The sequence below is a fragment of the Furipterus horrens genome, unplaced genomic scaffold, assembly GCF_987537825.1.
Source record: "Furipterus horrens unplaced genomic scaffold, mFurHor1.1.pri manual_scaffold_9, whole genome shotgun sequence".
NCBI classification, from domain to species: domain Eukaryota; kingdom Metazoa; phylum Chordata; class Mammalia; order Chiroptera; family Furipteridae; genus Furipterus; species Furipterus horrens.
In genome coordinates this window covers 92,536,733-92,555,253 of record NW_028327179.1, presented here as the reverse complement: position 1 = coordinate 92,555,253, position 18,521 = coordinate 92,536,733, and the positions used below count along the sequence as shown (strand labels likewise).

General features: G+C 40.4%; 1 protein-coding gene across 3 annotated transcripts in view; it reads left to right on the top strand.

Annotated features, from left to right (window-relative positions):
* Window positions 1–18,521, top strand: part of DGKI (diacylglycerol kinase iota) — a 249,460-nt gene that overhangs the window by 73,103 nt on the left and 157,836 nt on the right. For all 3 annotated transcript variants that reach the window (XM_090287561.1, XM_090287559.1, XM_090287560.1), the window contains 5 exons: window positions 4,161–4,243; window positions 6,686–6,746; window positions 13,148–13,261; window positions 14,755–14,892; window positions 18,083–18,161. In XM_090287561.1, the coding sequence (XP_090143687.1) occupies window positions 4,161–4,243; window positions 6,686–6,746; window positions 13,148–13,261; window positions 14,755–14,892; window positions 18,083–18,161 (475 nt within the window). The remainder of the gene's footprint in view (window positions 1–4,160; window positions 4,244–6,685; window positions 6,747–13,147; window positions 13,262–14,754; window positions 14,893–18,082; window positions 18,162–18,521) is intronic.

Genomic DNA, 18,521 nt, shown 5'->3' with positions numbered 1-18,521 from the left:
CAATGAAGATGTGTTTTCTGCAATGCTCAATCTGGGGATAAATCAAGAATTATTATGTTTAGATAAAATTTTAGTCTCCTACGGTTTAGAACAGGCCGGGAAGAGGGCAGAAGGACAGTCAGTCGTTGTGACGGTGCATGCCAGAATTCAGTCTCGCGATCTTCTTGTCAGGCCGGCCTCAACAGATGGAATTTAAACAACCAAACAAGGCAACTGTGGAAAGTCCCTTTTTCTAAGTCACAATTTGAGGGAACGCCAGGGCAGCTGTCTTAATCTGTTCAGGTTGCTATAACAGAATACCATAGATAGGGTGGCTGATAAACAACAGAAATGTATTTTTCATAATTCTGGAGGCTGGGAAGTCCAAGGTCAAGGCACCAGCCAATTCGGTGCCTGCGTCCTCTCTCTGTGTCCTCACATGGCAGTAGGGGCAGAGAGCTCTCTGCTGGCTCCGCCCTCATGACCTAAGCACCTCCCACAGGCCCCGCCTCCTAATACCATCAGATTGAGGGTTAACATTTCGCCCTATGAATTTTGGAGAAACACCTTTATTTAGTCCATAGCAGTGGCTAAAACCCAAGCCAACTCATCTAGCCCCTTTGATAGGTCTAGAATCTGGATGTCTAGCTGCTTAGTCTGTAGCCAGACAAGTGTATCAAAACGTGTATAAAGCATTTCAGTGACTGTTACCTTTTATAAAATAAAGCCCGAGCTCCTCAGCATACATGGCCTAGGGTACAACTCACGCAGGTCTTGTACTACGCCTGTGTCATGGTTCAGAGACTGAATGGTATGTAGTTTCTCTGTGGCTTGTCTTGCTGTCTTTATCCTAAAACTTCTTTCTCTACTCACCTTTCAAGAGAAAGTCCAAGTATCATCCATAGGAAGCCTTCATCTCATCCCCAAACCTGGGCTCAGAGCATCTCCTTTGTCTACTTATAGTGCTCAGTAGGCATCTCTACCATGGCATTTACCATCTTTAATGAGCTAATTTATTGTATTGTTCTCCTCCTGAGCTCCTGGCTGTGCACTTGGGCATGGAGTGGGAGCCGGATACGTGTTTATTAAGCAAATTAAGTAATTCTTAGGGGCTGCTCAGAGTCAGTTTCAAATACTGATTTCTTAACCTCTTCCTTCCGCTACCTTTTACCTCTGTCAGGCCTTTCTTATTAGGTGGGCAGCTCTTTCCATGATCTTGATAACAACTCTGAGGTAATACCTGTGATAATAGCTCAGTGACCAGGCTGGCTGAGTAACATATCTGAATGTTTTAGCTTACAGGAGAGTCACAATGCTTGATGAAGATGGATGTGCTGTTTGAGCTGACGCATACCCCCAAATAGTTTTGTTTTGTTTTATTTTTATTTTATTTTATTTTGTGAGGAACACATAGAACCTCCTCTTGAGGGCAATATCTTCTCTGTCAAGTCCATCTTTCCATTCCCTCCCATAAAACTGGGCCTCATACATAGTGGGCGAATGGCTGAATCCTCTTTACTTTGCTCTAGAACAACCTACCTGTTTTCTGGGAAGTTGTTCTCTCCTCCCCTATCCTGTTCTCCAGTACCTGGAGCTGGGAAGAGCAGTTTTTTCACTCCAGAGAAATACCCAATCTCACAGTATCTTAAAAAGCTCTGTGGTCAATGAGGTATTACCACGACAACTGTAATGTATGAGAACCCTCTCCAATGAACTCGTAAGCTGTTTTTTCATTTAGAGAAAACTAGACTCTGGCACAAGAATTGCAGCTTTTGCATCTGGCACATGGAGACTTGTTAGTGAATGACAGGGTGTAAATGACTTAGTATTAATTAAAAGAAATGACTCTTCCTGGTGAATTAGTATTTGTCAGTCTATTCAGTTCTATTGAATGAATTCTGTTAAAGCCCTAATATAGCTTCTCCTAGAGGTAATGGCAGAGCTAATAGAACTGACTTGACTTAAATGTGTGTCAGACCTTTTACTCCACCCACCAGGCCTGATTTAAAACAATGCAATACTTTCATTCAGACACACCTTTCTTTTCTTTTCTTTTCTTTCTTTCCTTTGGCTAATGGTTATGTTTTAGACAGATTACTTTTGGAAAGAAGAAATTATAGAATGATGTAATGTACGGCTCGGCAAGTTACCCCTGCACAGCTGCAGAGGGCGTTGTCTTCATAGGCTGCAATGTCAATGGCGCCTCCTTCCGGTGTGCAGTGCCAAATTTGCCAGCCTTAATTAGTGCCCCTTCCCTCAAAAGGATAAATGGCAATAATTAGGTGTTCCAACTAACACAAATTGAAAATGAGCAAAAACAAAATGGTGTCATTCAAGTCTTCTAGGGAAATTTTTGGTTAAGAAAACAACCTCTAATGCTTTGTATATCTATTTCTTCAAAGCTCTTAATCACCTAATATTGTAAACATAGCAGAAGAAGCTGTAATTGAGAAGTGCACTCGACTATAACCAAAGGTAGCAAGGAATAACTAACATCAACAATTCACGTTGCTCTAGGAAGCTAAAGTGGAAAAATGAAATTTTCTGGCAACTCATTTAGAAATTTTTAATAAATTGGTGTGTCATTAAAATGACTTTTAAACATAAAAGATTACTTGAGATAATCCCCAACTGACCAATACCAAGGCCCAGTGTGGGAAGAAAGAAAATGACTCGGTATTTAGGTAGTGTTATGTATCTCAAGCTGTATCTCAATTTTTTTACAAAGTGAAATATGTCCTTTGGTGAAACTCTAGGATTAGTTGTAAAGGTTAAGGTAGAATATTATTACTAAATTTAGAGCAAGCACATGGTGAAGCAGAACTTTTAAATTATAGGTTTGGATGAAAGGGGGAACGGAAGACCTGCATGGGTCTCTGTAACAACTGGTGAACCAATGTGATAATTATAAACCACACTGTAGCCCTCACGCTCTCAAGTATAACTTAATGAATAGATTAACAAGGAGCAAAAAAGGAAAGGACTAACATTTAGAAAAGGCCTATTATGCGCCATATACTCTGCTAGGTACATAACTATTACTGATTCATTTAATCCTCATAATTACCCTGAGAAGTACACAGTGCCCTCCTGTTTTATTAAATACATGCTGAATGTCTGCAAGATTATAAATGCTCACAAGCACCCAGTTAGAACACCCGAGCTATTTTAAACTCAAATATTGTGCCACTTCTACCATACTAGGATGACCCTCAGATAAAGCACGGTAGGTATAAACACTTAGGGTTATTTTGAGAAAGAGCAATTGTGTTTTCTAATAAAGGAACTATACTTATAAGCCAAGAACTCTGCCCACTGATCAAATATTATTTGCTGTGGTTGAGAATGGCCTAAATGAGGCACCTTACCCATTTTTAAAGCTCGCTGGATGCTGCTTAATAGAAAGATCGTTCATTTCTTCTTTTCTCAATTCACTTTCAGAAATGATCTTTAGAACTGCCTTGTATTTGCCATGCTGATCATTTCTATAAATGTCACGTTTACTTAAAACATCCCCAAAATGTTCATGTGTGAGAGGAATGTTTGGTTTGGACCAAGAGATGTAGACATGGAAATTGAGAAATGTCAAAGTAAGATTTGATACCTCTAACTGGAGAACTTACATATGTGTATTATAAATAATCGGGAGCCTGTGATACCTTCGCTTCAATTAAAAATTTTTTCAATAAAATCATACTTGTTTCACACTGCCCATATTTCATATTATGCAAAGACAATAGTAATCTTCACGTTAAAGTAAAAATTAATGTTAAATTACATAGGCTGATGAGTAACCTCCCTGGATGGATTTTCATACATTAAGTAATAACAGTAAAACTAATAGATAAGGTCCATTAAGCACTTATTGCCCCTCGAACATTATTGCATTTAATCCTTAGCACAAGTCTGTGAACTAGGCCTTCTTGTCTCCACATTAAAGAGGAGGGAGCTGAGCTTAGTGAAATTAAGGATCTTGCCAAAGCTACACGGGAGAGACTGAATGAAGTCTAATCATGGAGTCTAATCTGGGCATTGGCCAAAGACCGTGATTTTAACTACAGCTCTGATCTGTTTATAATTAGGTATTATTTTACATAATAGGATTTATTATTTTTATTTTTAAATACGCAGCTAATATTTGGAAACTTCTTCCCATGATTGCCTCTTTTTTCTCCTTACAGGGAACCAAAGTCCTGCAGATGTTCATGTGGTACCTGAATCCGCGGCAAGTCTTTGATCTTTCTCAGGAAGGGCCGAAAGATGCGTAAGTCTGGAAATACCCTCCGTGGTCCATACTATTTTAGGCAAGTGAGGACTTCCTGCTCTGGTGGTGTTTGCTTCCCTTGTGTGATAGTTTCTAACCATCTCTCATCTGCTTTCTCATCTGTATTGTCCTTCCTTTAAAACTCTAGCTGACATTTCCCCTCATGCTCTTCATTGGGTTCATTCCCTTCAAAACACATCTCGGTTGTTAGTGAGTATTACTTGGGTGCTTATTGCGTGTGGACATGCCACTGTAGGTTATGAGCAAGTCTGGGAACTGAGAGAGGATCCCCCACTTTGCTGTTTAAGCACATACAGCTTTGGACGTGGACATTCATGGACGTGGACGTGTGTTTTTGTGGACAGTGACTGTATTTGTTTGCATATTCATATGTTTGGATGAGAGATTCTGTGTGCACATCCGCACCCATCTGAGAGATGGATTAATTGATTATACTTATGGGTTTCACGTCAGAGCAGGGGAGACATTTTAATTTCTGTTCAATCCCCTTTCTGAGCTTCTCAGAGATGGTGTGCTCTGTTTTTGTTTGATGTGTTGAAAATCAATTCTAGATGTAGGTGACACGTATCTTATTTCTTCCCTTCGGTGCAGGGAAAGAGCAGAGACATTGCTGCTGCTTTCTGCTTCCCTTTGTAAACCCATCTGTTAGGATAGTTTGGGTGTCATCTGATAAAGATTATAACTTAAGAGCTACTAATTCTTTTTAAATAGGTAACTATCAGACGCAAAGAAATATCAGCGCATGACACCACACACCTGATAGGGGCCTGTTAACTGTAAGGAAGGTTTTTTTCCTTTGCTTTCGACTCTAGGTATAGTTATGATGCCAGATTTACAGCAACTTCCAGTTGTATTAAATGGTATTTTGCTTTTTGTAAAACTGTTATAAAATAATGCTTGTGCTCTAAGAAAAAGAAATATAGGCTTAATTTCTGGAGAAGCAATATTCCTGTAGGAAATGGATAAATTTTATATATTTAAATATGTAGGCGAACATGAAATGTAAAAATGAATTTCTGCTGACATTCTCTTAATCAGTGAACATTTTTGCCACTAGAGGGTGCTATGAGACTTCTGTTTTTTTTCTGTATTTGAATGTACTAGGGCAGATCTGGTACCCCGTCTTTTGCCCTTTCAGATGCTTACTGTTTAAAAAAGATTGTAACACTTTAGTTAGACTTTAGGTAGGCACATCACAGATCAGCATAAAGAACATGGCAGGACAGGAAATATTTTCAAACAATATTATTTGACTTGAATAGGTGATATTTTCTAGAACAGAGCCATTAACAGCTTTACTTGGGCAAACAGTTTAGCAGACAGAGGTGGTATCACTGTTTTTTCTTCAGAGCCAACATGAAAAATTAAACAATCTAATTTTAGGCAGCAAATGTAAAAATAACGAAAAATCAGTGAATCTTCCCCTCTTTGGACTGAGGCGTATAAATGGGGTTTGACTGTCCGTGAGGTAAGAGGCAGGTGGAAGTGGGGGTGCGGTCCGAGGGCCAGTGGGGTATCCTGCCCCTGCCTCTCTGAAAAAGTTTTCTAGGGTTAAGAGTGGAAAGTTTAGGTTTGAGAAAATAAATAAATCCACAAAAAGCTAATGAAAGATAAGGAGGAGATATATGAGGCCTATTGACTGCTAAATCAATGCCTGTGAACTAGGCCTTCTTGTCTCCGCATTAAAGAGGAGGGAGCGGAGCCTAATGAAGTTAAGGAACTTGCCAAAGTTACACAGGAGAGGCTGAATGAAGTCTAATCATGGAGTCTAATCTGGGCGCTGGCCAAAGACCATGATTTTAACTACAGCTCTAAGTTGTTTATAATTAGGTATTATTTTAGATAATAGGGTTTTCTCTGAGAAAGGACAGAGGACTATGGTGGGGGAAAAAAAGAGGAAAGGAAGTCAAATCTAACAAAGAAAACAGTGTGAGCTGACACATTAATAGGAATTATGAGATATAACACTCTAGGACATCTTACAATCCCTTTCCAGTCTTGACTACTTAAAAATGATGTTTGTGCCCTGGCTGGTGTGGCTCAGTGGATTGAGTGCCAGCCTACGAACGGAAGGGTCACCGGTTTGATTCCCAGTCAGGGCACATGCCTGGGTTGTGGGCCGGGTCCCTGGTGTGAAAGGCAACTGATCCATGTATCTCTCATACATCCATGTTTCTTTCCCTCTCTTTCTCCCTCCCTCCCCCTCTCTCTAAAAATAAATAAAAATAAAATAAAATAAAATGAAGCTTGCTGCTAACCTCTGATCCAACTGTTAGTCCTCTTGTGATCACTTGCTGTTATCCTCGTGATTTTTCATTTTCTCCAGGGAACACCCCCACCCCCCATTTTGCCGTGTGTTTTCTCCCTGCTGTGGCCAGCCAGGTGCTCTTCTGGTAACTTGTTCTTCTATTTCCTCTACAGGCTTGAGTTGTATAGAAAAGTACCAAACCTGCGCATTCTGGCCTGTGGCGGGGATGGAACGGTAGGTCCTTGAAATGGAATCCAGTTCTCACCTTCGCGTCTTCCCCCTTTCTTCAGTTTTCCTTACGACAGCTCTCTTAATCCATTCCCACCTCACAGTCTCTCCAACCCCCTTAAAACATCACTGGCCTCTCTCAGGGGAATCACAGCCCCTCAGGGCTGGAAGGGACTTTGTTATTGTCCTCACAGATTCCAACTTGATCTTTCTAAATTGTGTCACTCCCTGAACTCTGCCATGACCTTTCCTCTTCCTGAGGTGGGGGGTGTGGGTGGACCATCAGAACAAAGAAGATGGTGAAATTCTTTTAAAAGTACAAACTGACCTATTCAACTTGTTCTTAATAATTGGTCGCAACAGTTAAGGAGAAGTGTGTGTACAATTACAATAATTGAATTATTGTAATTTTTTTCCAGCGGAAATAAAACTTAAAATTTTGGCTGACGCTGGTTTGCCTTGAAGATCATTGATTGGTTCCATTTGTAGTCATTTTTGAAGAAAAGATGGGATTGGACTGAAACTTAATGTCATGGGTATATTTTCCTCCTTTTATGTGTCTCATCTATTTCTCCATTTGCCCTCTCTTTACGTTGATATATTCAGCAATGGCAAAGAATGGAGAACTGTGATGTATCGATTCTGCTGCCCAGTGTCTTTTTATTCTATAATTGGGGTCCACTCTCATAGGACCCAGGCTTTTATTATGAACTATCTATGGCTTTTCTCTAATTTTTCTAATTAGAATATCTTATTCTCGAAGAAGCGATGAAATCTTCTAATTTTATCTCTCCTCGCACATGAGCATGTAATGCCATGTTGGGTACACATCATCCACTAATAGATGAAATTGGAGGACAAAGAAGTGATCCCCCTGGTCCTTTAAGATACTCTGAGAGAAAGACATTTTGCATGTGTGACAATAGTGCTTACCATTCTTAGCGATTCACAGTACACATTATTAGCTTATAAAATTTTGTTATTAAGTCTTACAGCAAAGAAGCCACACCTATTTCACTTTGTTTCGATCAGTGTTTTCCAAAGTGACTTGACCATGGAATTTTTTTCTCCCACAATACCAATTAAATTTTAGTTGATTGTAGTGTAGATATGATGTGAAATTTACCCAACTTTCTTCAGTAAGAATTAGGTCCAAACAAATCCTCTAGAGAAATATATATTAAGTAACTTGTTACATAATAATTAATTACATATACACAGAGTCTTCTTCCTAGCTCAACCATCCCCCAGTTAGTTATGTTTCATAAAAGGATAATCTCATCTGTGACCCTTTACAATGCTTATCTTCCTTATTTTGGAAACTACATGCCACCCTGTTTGTTTCCAGCATCCCACTCACATCTTTTCTCCTCTAAATCCCAGTGACAGCAGCAGACCAGGGGAGGATATGCCTGGTGTCCTGCATTCATAGTTCTCCCTCTTTCTTAAGTGACTGTGACCTCGAGTCACATCAGCTGCCTATTCCATCTTCATATCTCGGGCTTCCTCACGAATTGGGTTCAGATTTCCCGATCATCCCCTGAACCTCCCCTCACCTGTCCCTTGCTCTCTGCTGCTTTCTCCTGCCTTTCCTTTACTCCGCAGACAGGTGTAGGAAGCAGTGTTCTAGGCTATATGGCATCTCAGCATTCTCTGAAATTAGGGAAGTATTTAAAAACAGGATTTCAAAGTATACAGGACAAAGAGAAGACAGCCGAGTTCAGACACCTGTGAAACACCTGTAATTATGGTGTCTGAGATAAAATGTGAAAGGAAAAATGAAAAGACAGAAGTAGAAAGTGGTCTATTCTGTCAAGAAAACAGGCCAAATCAGGTGTTTCAAGAAAGAGATAGTGGTTCTATCCTTAAGAAGAGATCAGAGAGACTAGGAAGTTAACTGGTGGTTTTCAAGAAAGCAGTTTCAATAGACTGTCTGGGACTGAACCCAGAACGATGAGTAAGTGGAGCTTGGTGCATTACTAATGAGTCCTAATAATCAGATCCAATTCCTGTATTGAATCATTATGAATACCTGGTGCCATAATATCCTTCTTGACTTGTAGACTATTTGGTTCTCCTACTTTTCTTATCTTACCTTTCCTAGCATTTCTTCCTTAACTATAGTATAATTAACAGGTATTTTGCAAGGCTTAAATATAACTTTTATGTTCTAGATATTCTTTTTTTTCTCTCAGGAACCTTATTGATGTTCCTAACTTCGTTTTTCACATCCTTCCACATAACTCACAAATGCAGTGGGCATTTATGCTCGGGTCCCTTGCAACAGGCATGCCTAAAATAAGAGCAGTGTATCTATCCTTGAATTGGTACATACTTTTGAACTAATTACTTCTGTCAATAGTGACCTCCGTGGTCCAAACACTGAGAATCAAAACTTTGGTTATTTGGTACCTTATGTAGAATCAGGCAGGATTTTTTTTCTTTTTTAATTTACTTTGTTAAATAAAATAAGGTTTTTGGTGAAATACAGATATAGAATTTATGAAATACTTATCAAGGTATGTGCTTGGTATTTTTAATTTTATCAGTTTGAAATATGGAACTTAGAATTTTTACTGGAGGCAGAGTTTATATAAAAAAGAGGCATCCTGATGGGTATATGAAGACAAACTACTGGCTTTAGGGAAGTGAGGTATAATTATTGAGAGCATCACGTATATGTTTGCCACAAGGTATTTAGCCCTGAGCTGGATACCCATCGCTATAAAGGCTGTCAGAATTCTGTCAGTATGGTGACGAGCTTCAAGGAGGAATCGGAAATGGAATGTTTTGGACTGCTTAGGATGAGTATATATTCACCATTAATTGTATTAGTTTAAGTGTGCAAAGTATTACTTAATATATAGACATCTTGCATGAATTTGAAAAAAAAGTTCTTAGGCTTCAGTATTAGTTTAGTTTTATGTTACTAACAAATATAAGGAGGCAGAGTGATGGATCTTCCAATATTGCACTTGGAGGTGGAAGAGGAGGTTCTGCCACCTCGTCTGTGAACTTTGGCGGGTTCCCCAACATTTTTGAGACATTCTAGATTTGCAAAGGGTACATTTGAATCTCTAAGTTTCTTTAAAGCTGTAGCTTTATAGTAGTTTCAACCATTGCTGTTCAAGAAAACTATAGTGTAAACCACATTTTAAATTATCTAGAAGGCACTTCAAAAGAGTAAAAAAGAAGCAGGCGAAATTAATTTTTTCCTTTTTATTGAATTGATTGGGCTGACACTGGTTAACAAAACCATGTAGGTTTCAGGTGCACGATACCGTAACGCATCACCTGTCCTCTGTACTGTGTGTTCACATCTCTTTATAATGCAGTTTATTTAACCTAATATACCCAAAATACTATTATCTCAAAACGCAGTCAATATAAAAATCATTAATGAGCTATTTTATGTTTAATTTGCACTGTCTTTGAAATCTGGCGTGTATTTTGTAATTATAACACCTCCAATCCGGATTAGTGACTTTGTGGTGCTCAGTTACTGTGGTGTGTGGCCCGGGACTGCACGTGAGTCTCTTTGTAACTGGTCTGCACGGTCCTGAAGTTGTCACACAGCTGCAGGTATTCAGCTGGTCCCATCTTCGATCTTCAGGCTGAGCAGAAACTCGGCGAACCCTGGAGCGACTTCTAGCCTTCACGTTTATAAACTAGAAGTAGAACCTAGACGCTAAAGGCACATACATGCACCCTGCTCTCCTGATGGCCCCTTGAAGTGCGACAGGGTCCCTAGCTATCTGGCTCTGAGCTGCGTGACTTGGGCTGGACCAGCAGGTCCATCTGTCACCATGTGAATGTCTTTCCAAAGGCCTGGAGTTAAATTGGCTCTAGCCACCCCCTTCATGCTTATTTCTTGTTCAGTTGGCCGCCCTGGGGGAGTTACACCCTAAACTGTAGGCAATCCCCGGCCCTGACTCACTACAGTTGCAGCAGGGGAGAAAGTGCTGTTTTCTTTTACTTGACAGAGGCAAGCAGATTATTCCAAGCCCCTCTGCTTCCCCAGCCCCAGCCCCACCCATGCATAATGGGATATATCATGTCCTCTGTCAAGAGGAGGCACATGGCGCCCCACTCAGTAGTAGGCATTGTGATGAGTCCTTTGAACTTTCCACTTCAAAAAGCTCATAGCTCAACTCTTTATCTTCATTTCTTTAGGGCTGATTATCAATGTTTCTTTGAACACATGGGGACTTTTTAAACACTTTAGTGCAAATATAAGTTTAAATATCAAAGGGAAGAATCATAGCGTACATATCAGACAGGGACATCTAGTCATTAAATGCTGTCTTGATTATCTTCCAGAGTTCAGAGATGTTGCCCTGTTTTCTCTGATTCCTCAGCCTGCATATCTTTCATTTTTCTTCCTGCACGGGGTATAAAGAAATGCAATGTATGTCCTGTTCAGAGATGTCAATCACTGTCCTCTCCACCCTTGGACCGCCCCGAATGCTAGCATATTGCAGAATGAGAATAATGCTCAGACTGCCCTTGGGGAACATGCCGTGTCAGCTAATGCCGAGTGTGGACAGGAGGTGGCAGCATTGGCCAGCTGCTGCTGTGGTGGCCTGGCTGGGTTGTTGGGGGACAAAGCCCTGGAGCTGGGAGTCCAGATCCTTCAGTCTCACTTTTTCTAACACAAGGGAAGGAAAGGACTCTGCAAATTGGAAAATGCTTTCGTCCAATTGGCATAATTTCCTTCAGCCGTGGTGGAAAATATGCCAAGGGCTGTGTATTGTATTGCAATTAATTAAATCATTTAATCGAAGGGATGCTGGAAAAGCTGGTGGAGATGATCTGGGGACATGTGCAGGCCTCAGCAAACACAGTCCCTGCCCATGAACTTGCTCTCTGGACCTCTAACAGGAACAGGTTCCTGGTTACTGGGAAGGGAGGGTCTCCAATGAACAGCTTTGAGCCTTGAGCTCTTCTATACACTTTTGCTCACATAGGGATAGAGACACAGATTAGTACTCAAGGTCATTCATGTCTCCTGCTGCTGTTGGGGTATTTATTTTCACACACACACCCCTCTTTTTTAGTGCCTTTCTGCTGCATGGAAGTTACAGGACACTTGTTTCAAAGTCCTTTGAAAATTATTTGTATTTAATGTGCCATAAATGAATCCTCTGACCTTCCCATCCATCTAAGGATTAGTATTCTTTCCATTATTTAGAATTTTTCTTTGCAGGCTCATTTCTAGACTCTTTCCTTTCTTTGTTTTCTTTCTTTCTTTCTTTTGTTCTTTCTTCCTTCCTTCCTTCCCTCCTTCCTTCCTTTTTGTTTTTCTTTCTTTCTTTTTTTCAAGTTTATTTATTTTTAGGAAGAGGGGAAGTAAGGGAGAGAGAGAGGGAGATAGATATTGATGTGTGAGAGAAACATTGATTGGTTGCCTCTTGTTTGCACCCTGACCGGGGATGGAACCTGTAACCTAGACATGTGCCCTGACCGGGAATTGAACCAGCGACCTTTTGATCAGCAGGACAATGCCCAACCCACTGAGCCGCACCAGTCAGGGTTCCTTTCTGGTAATTTGCATGGCTTCCAGGACTCTGAGACTAGTTTTCTGCTGGTGGCTAAGGCTCCTATCCTGAGGACATGTCAGGGTTTCGGGTACGCCAGTTAGCTAGTGGGAAGTCAGGCTCACTCTTAGACAGGCTTTCTCCCTCAGGCGGTAACAGATCTCAACTCTGTGGGCTATGGCCTTAGGCTGTGTGGTTCTTCACTCTTTTTTATTTCTGGGCCAAGAGGGAGCTTGGTTCCTACACCGCCTCCTGCCAGCAGGGGGCGAACACTTACTCCTCATCATTAGACTAATTTCTAAGATGATATGCTGGAGGGTAACCATTTAACTGGTCTTTACATGGGCCATGCACGATACTAAGGGCTTTTTATACATATTTTACTCTATAACAATCTTGTGAGATAGATATTATTATCTCCACTTTGAAAATCAGGTAAATGAGTCTCAGTGATGTTAAATAATTTAATCAAGATTACAGAGCCAATATAATCCAGAATTGAAATTTGGTCCTATTCTGAGTCCTGTATTCCCTCCAGTGCCTTATGTTAGATTCCTCCCTAAATTTTAAACTCTCTTAAGCTGTAAAGTAGATCTCCAGTTAAACACACAGATGAATGGGTCTAGTTTTGCTTATAAGACGGAGCATGTACAGAATGGTCCATTTCCCTATAAGATCCTTGCCACTTTGAAACTGCCTGAGATAAGAGACCTTTCTGTTCTCTGGCCACTGGATTAAAACGTGTATTGTTTTTATGAAGAAGAATAAACGCATTTGATTTTACTCTTTAAAGCCACGTCCTCTCAGGTTGCCTTCCTTGTAACTTATCTATCTTTCTTATCACTCTTCTGGCCCCCAATCTGTCTGTAGGTGGGCTGGATCCTTTCTATTCTGGACGAACTGCAGCTGAGCCCGCAGCCTCCCGTCGGAGTCCTTCCTCTGGGCACTGGGAACGACCTGGCTCGGACTCTCAACTGGGGAGGGGTAAGCGCTGCCCTCAGGGGCTGCCCAGGCCGTTCAGCAACAGGCCACCCCCCCCCACCCTCCACTCCCCCACCCCCCCCCACCCCGGTCCACAGATGTCCTCACAGAAGGGGAATACGCTACTGTTGTGTAAGGAATAAGTTAGAGCCGAGAACCAAGCTACCCCCACGAGCCACGATTTTATCTGGTAACTTACAATCAGCTAGAGAAGAAGGACACATTTGGAATTTAAAAAAATGGGGGTTAGTACACACGCCTGAGACTTTTTGAGCGCTCCACTAGAAGACAGTGGGTGGGTTGTCCTCAAGTCTTCATGTACACCAACCACACAGGCTTGAGTTGATCTTGACCCTCAGCCCTGGTCAGGATAGCAAATCTGATTCAGAGTTACAATCTTCACTTTGGGAAAGTATGGCTTTTTTTTTTTTTTTTTTTTTTTTTTTTTGAGCATTTGGTTTCCCAATCTGTGTTATCCTGGCTTTGACTATACAGGTAACTGACTATCCTTTCCACTATGGAGCCAATTTCAGAAAAAGCTGAGGAGAGGCAGTTTACCTGTCACCAACCAGCCATTTTATTATTATTATTAATATTTTTACAATACTAACATAGTAAGAAGACACAATATGCTAACATATGCAGCCCACCAGCTTTTTATCTGCTCATATGAGAGCACTGGCTGGGCTGGACTCCATGAAAATTATTTTTAGGTATTAGAAGGTATTAATTTGGTTTTGGGTATAAATAATAAATACAGGGTGGGGCAAAAGTAGGTTTACAGTTGTGAGAATGTGAAACAGTTTATTCTTATATTATTATTTATTAATGATTGTATTATTTTCTATATGAACAACTGTAAACCTACTTTTGCCCCTTCCTGTATTTACATGAAGTGACTGATATACCATCAGTGTTAATTCCTCTCATCCAAATCAATGATTTGACAATCCTTAATAATCATGCTATCAGTAATGTATGCTCAAAGGGTAAATTGCTCCCTATCAGGGCTATTCCTCGGTCAGACTTGCCTTGGGTCATGGAAGGAATGGTGTCCTACCAAAGGTTAGGGAAAGGTGAGTAAAACGGGACATTAATAGAAGAAATTGTCTATTGGAGGCTGCTTTGATTCCTTTTTCCCCTTCCCACCCTCTCACTTGCTCTGTGCATCTCCAAAATTCCTTTAGTAGAAGGCTTGGGGGGTTCCTGTTTTTACTCTGATAAAAGCAGCCATCTACATGGACCCTAAAACGTACCAGCAACTAGTTGTTCTTGGTGTCAGCAAAAATTGTTCTTCAGCCCAAAGCAGCTAAGGTTAGCATTTCCGTACACATTAGCTGTGACCGTTGCCTTAAATAGTACAGCGTATTCTCCCAGCCTTGCTAATTACAAAATAAATAGGGAATATGGCAGAGGGGCGCTTCCTTGCATGACAGACCTTGGGCTGTACCCCTTATTATTCCAGACTCCAATGGATGTGTTCTTTGATTCCTTAGGGCTACACTGATGAGCCTGTTTCCAAGATCCTTTGCCAAGTAGAAGATGGAACGATTGTACAGCTAGACCGCTGGAACCTCCACGTGGAAAGAAACCCAGACTTGCCTCCAGAAGAACTTGAAGATGGAGTAGGCAAGGTTAGAGAGTTCTTTCTTCAGCAGTTAAAAACCCTGAGGCCACCATGGGAAATACACTCATGGCTGGAGACTCATGTCCCAATTTCTCCCTATGAGATAACGGGATAGTGTTTGAGTTCGTGGCAACTGTGGCTACGCATATCTACTACCCAGTGATTATGCTCCTTAGGCTTCTAAAGACCTAGATTTCTACCTGCTTCTAGAACTCTGGGAGCTGTTCTCTGTCCTCAACTTCCACGCCAGAAGACATGTGTCCATGTTCTAATCTTGCAAGTTCATTGCAGACTCAATCTATGAGAAGATGAACTATGTATGTTCTGAAGCATTAGGCACATGAACTATGTATGTTCTGAAGCATTAGGCACATGGTCTTTCAAAGGAAGGATAACCTCCTGAGATTTCTGGCTTGATATCAAATATCCCGAATGTTTAGGAAGTATCAACTAAGCCGATTTCATCACTTGCTTGGAAATTGAAAATGCCTACATAAGTGTTTTGATTTAGTGCTTTTCCTTTAGTGATTGACTTTTTCCTTGAACCCAAGAGAAACCAAGCGACACAGATGTCAATGTGCTAGTGTGGAGCTTCTGTGGAACATGTAGTTCTAAGCTCTGGTCTCAATTTTAGATAAATTTGGTAGGTGGCCAAGTAGCTACTTCCTCTATATTACTTCTCACTTTTTTTCTATGATAATGTTTTCAAACTTGTGTAGGCATAAGGCTCTCCAGCTGGGCTTATTAAAAAATACAGATTAGGAGGCCCAGTCCTAGAGACTTATCACTAAGTAAATACTGGGTTAAGGCCCAGGCATCGATCCTTTAAAGAGCATCACTGCCGTTGATTCCGGCCAAGATTTCATGAATGTTTTAGCCTTAAAACAGGTTGAACCAGATAGCATTTTCAATCAAACTGACCTTGACTTATTCATTAAAACATATTTTGCCTTGTCTTCATAGGTTGTTTTTTTTTTATTCACCTAAACCGTGACCCAGCAATTATAGGGTTTGCGATAGATATCATGATTGCGCTGTTGATCTTGAGTTCATAACGTCACAATGTTGTTTAAATGGCACTTATCATCTTGCAATATGATATGTATTTCTAATTATTGGACGTACAGAAATTGGATAGAAAACAGTCAAAAGAAAAAGAAGTGTACCATATGGAAATTTTAAGGTCCTTTCGCCACTAAACTTAGAATGGTTAGGCCCCTCAATATAAATTTACATTTAAATCTCTTCCCAACAGCTCAAGAAATGGAAAGACTTCTTGGTGAAGCCAGAGAACATTAATCCAGATAATTAAAGGGCTATGAAAACGGGTTTTTGAAGAGATGTGTAGGAAATTGGAGCAATTTTTCCTGGAAAATATGAATAAGAACTTAATAACAGGCTACATTGGGATGTTATTTATGGGACAGTGACCAGATGTTCCCCCAAGTTATCAGTGGAAGCTGAGACATGGGTTAGAATCATAGCCAAAGGAACATACGTGGTAGAGGCGAACATATCTGTGCTCTTGGCAGGATCACTAACCCTCGCTGTCATTATGAGGACTGTTATTTTATTTAAGTGCAGGAACTGGACATTCTCAACTATGACGCCAGGAAAGTGAGACATGATCTTGGCATTGTTCTGTGTGTTTAGTTTCTCTCCCTGTTCTCCAGTTAGTTTTAACCATTTTTAAGGGCTGATTTGACCTCTGAATCATTATAAGCTCTGGCTCAGGGCCTCCCATGAGGGGGTTTATTCTTTATTTCCATTAGAGGCCAAAGCAACCCATTTTCTTTCTTTCCATACTAATATACCTCTCTCTTTCTCCCTCTCATTTCATTTTTCTCTTCTTGGCACAAGGTTCAGTTCATTTTTCTCTTCTTGGGACTAGGTCGTCACTCTCGTCTAATAGAAGCTTGTATTGATCAAGGAGCACCTGAAACACTGTAATAAACTTATTTTTGGAATCTTGAGTGTTAAACACTTATTTCTAATATAAGGGAAGTACATTTCGATCTGGAGGAGAAACCTGATCATCATCTAAAAACATTAAACTGAGGTCAAATTACCTCTCTGTTTCCTTTAATGTGTATCTTCCACTCCGAGTTGCAGAAGATGCCGTGACAGAATCACCATTTCCCTTGTAACAGTTTCCACATGCTTTTCTAATTGTTCTAGCATTGAACTGCAGCCTTAAAATCACATTAATTTTGCAGTTTTAATTCAGGATTTTAGGTTGCGTGGCTCTCTCTTTTACTCAGCTGCCAGCAGTGACAGCTTGTGACTCGGAGGATTCTGGGAAGGAGAGCTAAGGCTTCTGTGTGCATCCCTATGTCTGTGGTTGCATATTTCACAGTCACATTACAGATGAGGGTTTGAAGAGGGGAAAGGGGGTCCAAGACATGGCGATGGAAGGAGACTACACTTCGGGTGGGAACACACAATAGAGTGTACAGATATATTGTTAGGTTGTACACCTGAAATTCTTGCAAAGTAATTAACCAATGTTATCCCAATATATTTAATATAAAATATAAATATATTTAATATAAAATATATTTAATATAAAATATACAAGACTTGATAGACTAAATAAGAATCTGAATAATGCTGATAATACAAATATATATGCATACGTATTTCTTTTTTTCTCCAGATTGAGATTAGCTGATGTCTCCCACTGGCTTATTGCTTATATGCCTTTTTCAAAAATATTTTTTTAAATAGGTGAAGGGTAAACGAATTAAATATTCAATTTAAGTTGCAATGTTAGTGTGCAGAATCTAATTTTTGAAAACAATGTATCCACTGATTAAGTAGATCGGACAGAATCCTGACAACTGGATTTACTTTCTAAGTTTGAATAGTGGATCATTCTTTGTGACTCTTGCAAACGTGCGTCCCTCAACTTCAAAAGGTTCTCGTATTACAACATCCACAAGAATGGTTTTCATTTAATAATTTGTATCTGTTTCCCTTGTTTCTTATACTATTTAAAATTCTTGGGAGTATTATTTGATTTGAGCTTTGACTAATGAATTAATTTAAACAATCCTGTTCCTTCTTGGTAAATACCCTCTACCTGGAGTTGTGGCTGACTTCATTTCCAGGGACAGCCCGGAGACAGGGGTCTGGCTTTAACTTTCTTTCTGCCTGGTTACACACAACTTGACCTCTCCCTTTGTTCATCGTTGCAGCTGCCTCTGAATGTTTTCAATAACTACTTCAGCCTTGGATTTGATGCCCACGTCACACTGGAGTTCCATGAATCCAGAGGTGAGGACAGCGTTTCATTCCCATCTCCCAGGGAAGAAGTGGCCAGCAGGTGTTTTGCATGTTCCATTTTGTTTCCTATCACTTCCAAGTGGACAGGGTGCTGCCATGTTGTTTCATTGTGACCTCCCTGGTGACCCTGGGAGATGGGTGAGATAGGAACTTACTACAAATAGGACTGCGAGACCTCATTGTTTAGAGTATAGATGGGAAGGGACGGGACCAGATGTGTGCTCCAGGGCTTGGAACAGCTACTCCTTAAATTTGACTAGAAAGTTTGACGTTAATGAGCAACTAAGAAGTCATTTAGATTCTTTGACTAAAGTCATCGGGATACTCATAGCTTCTCAGACCATCAATTAT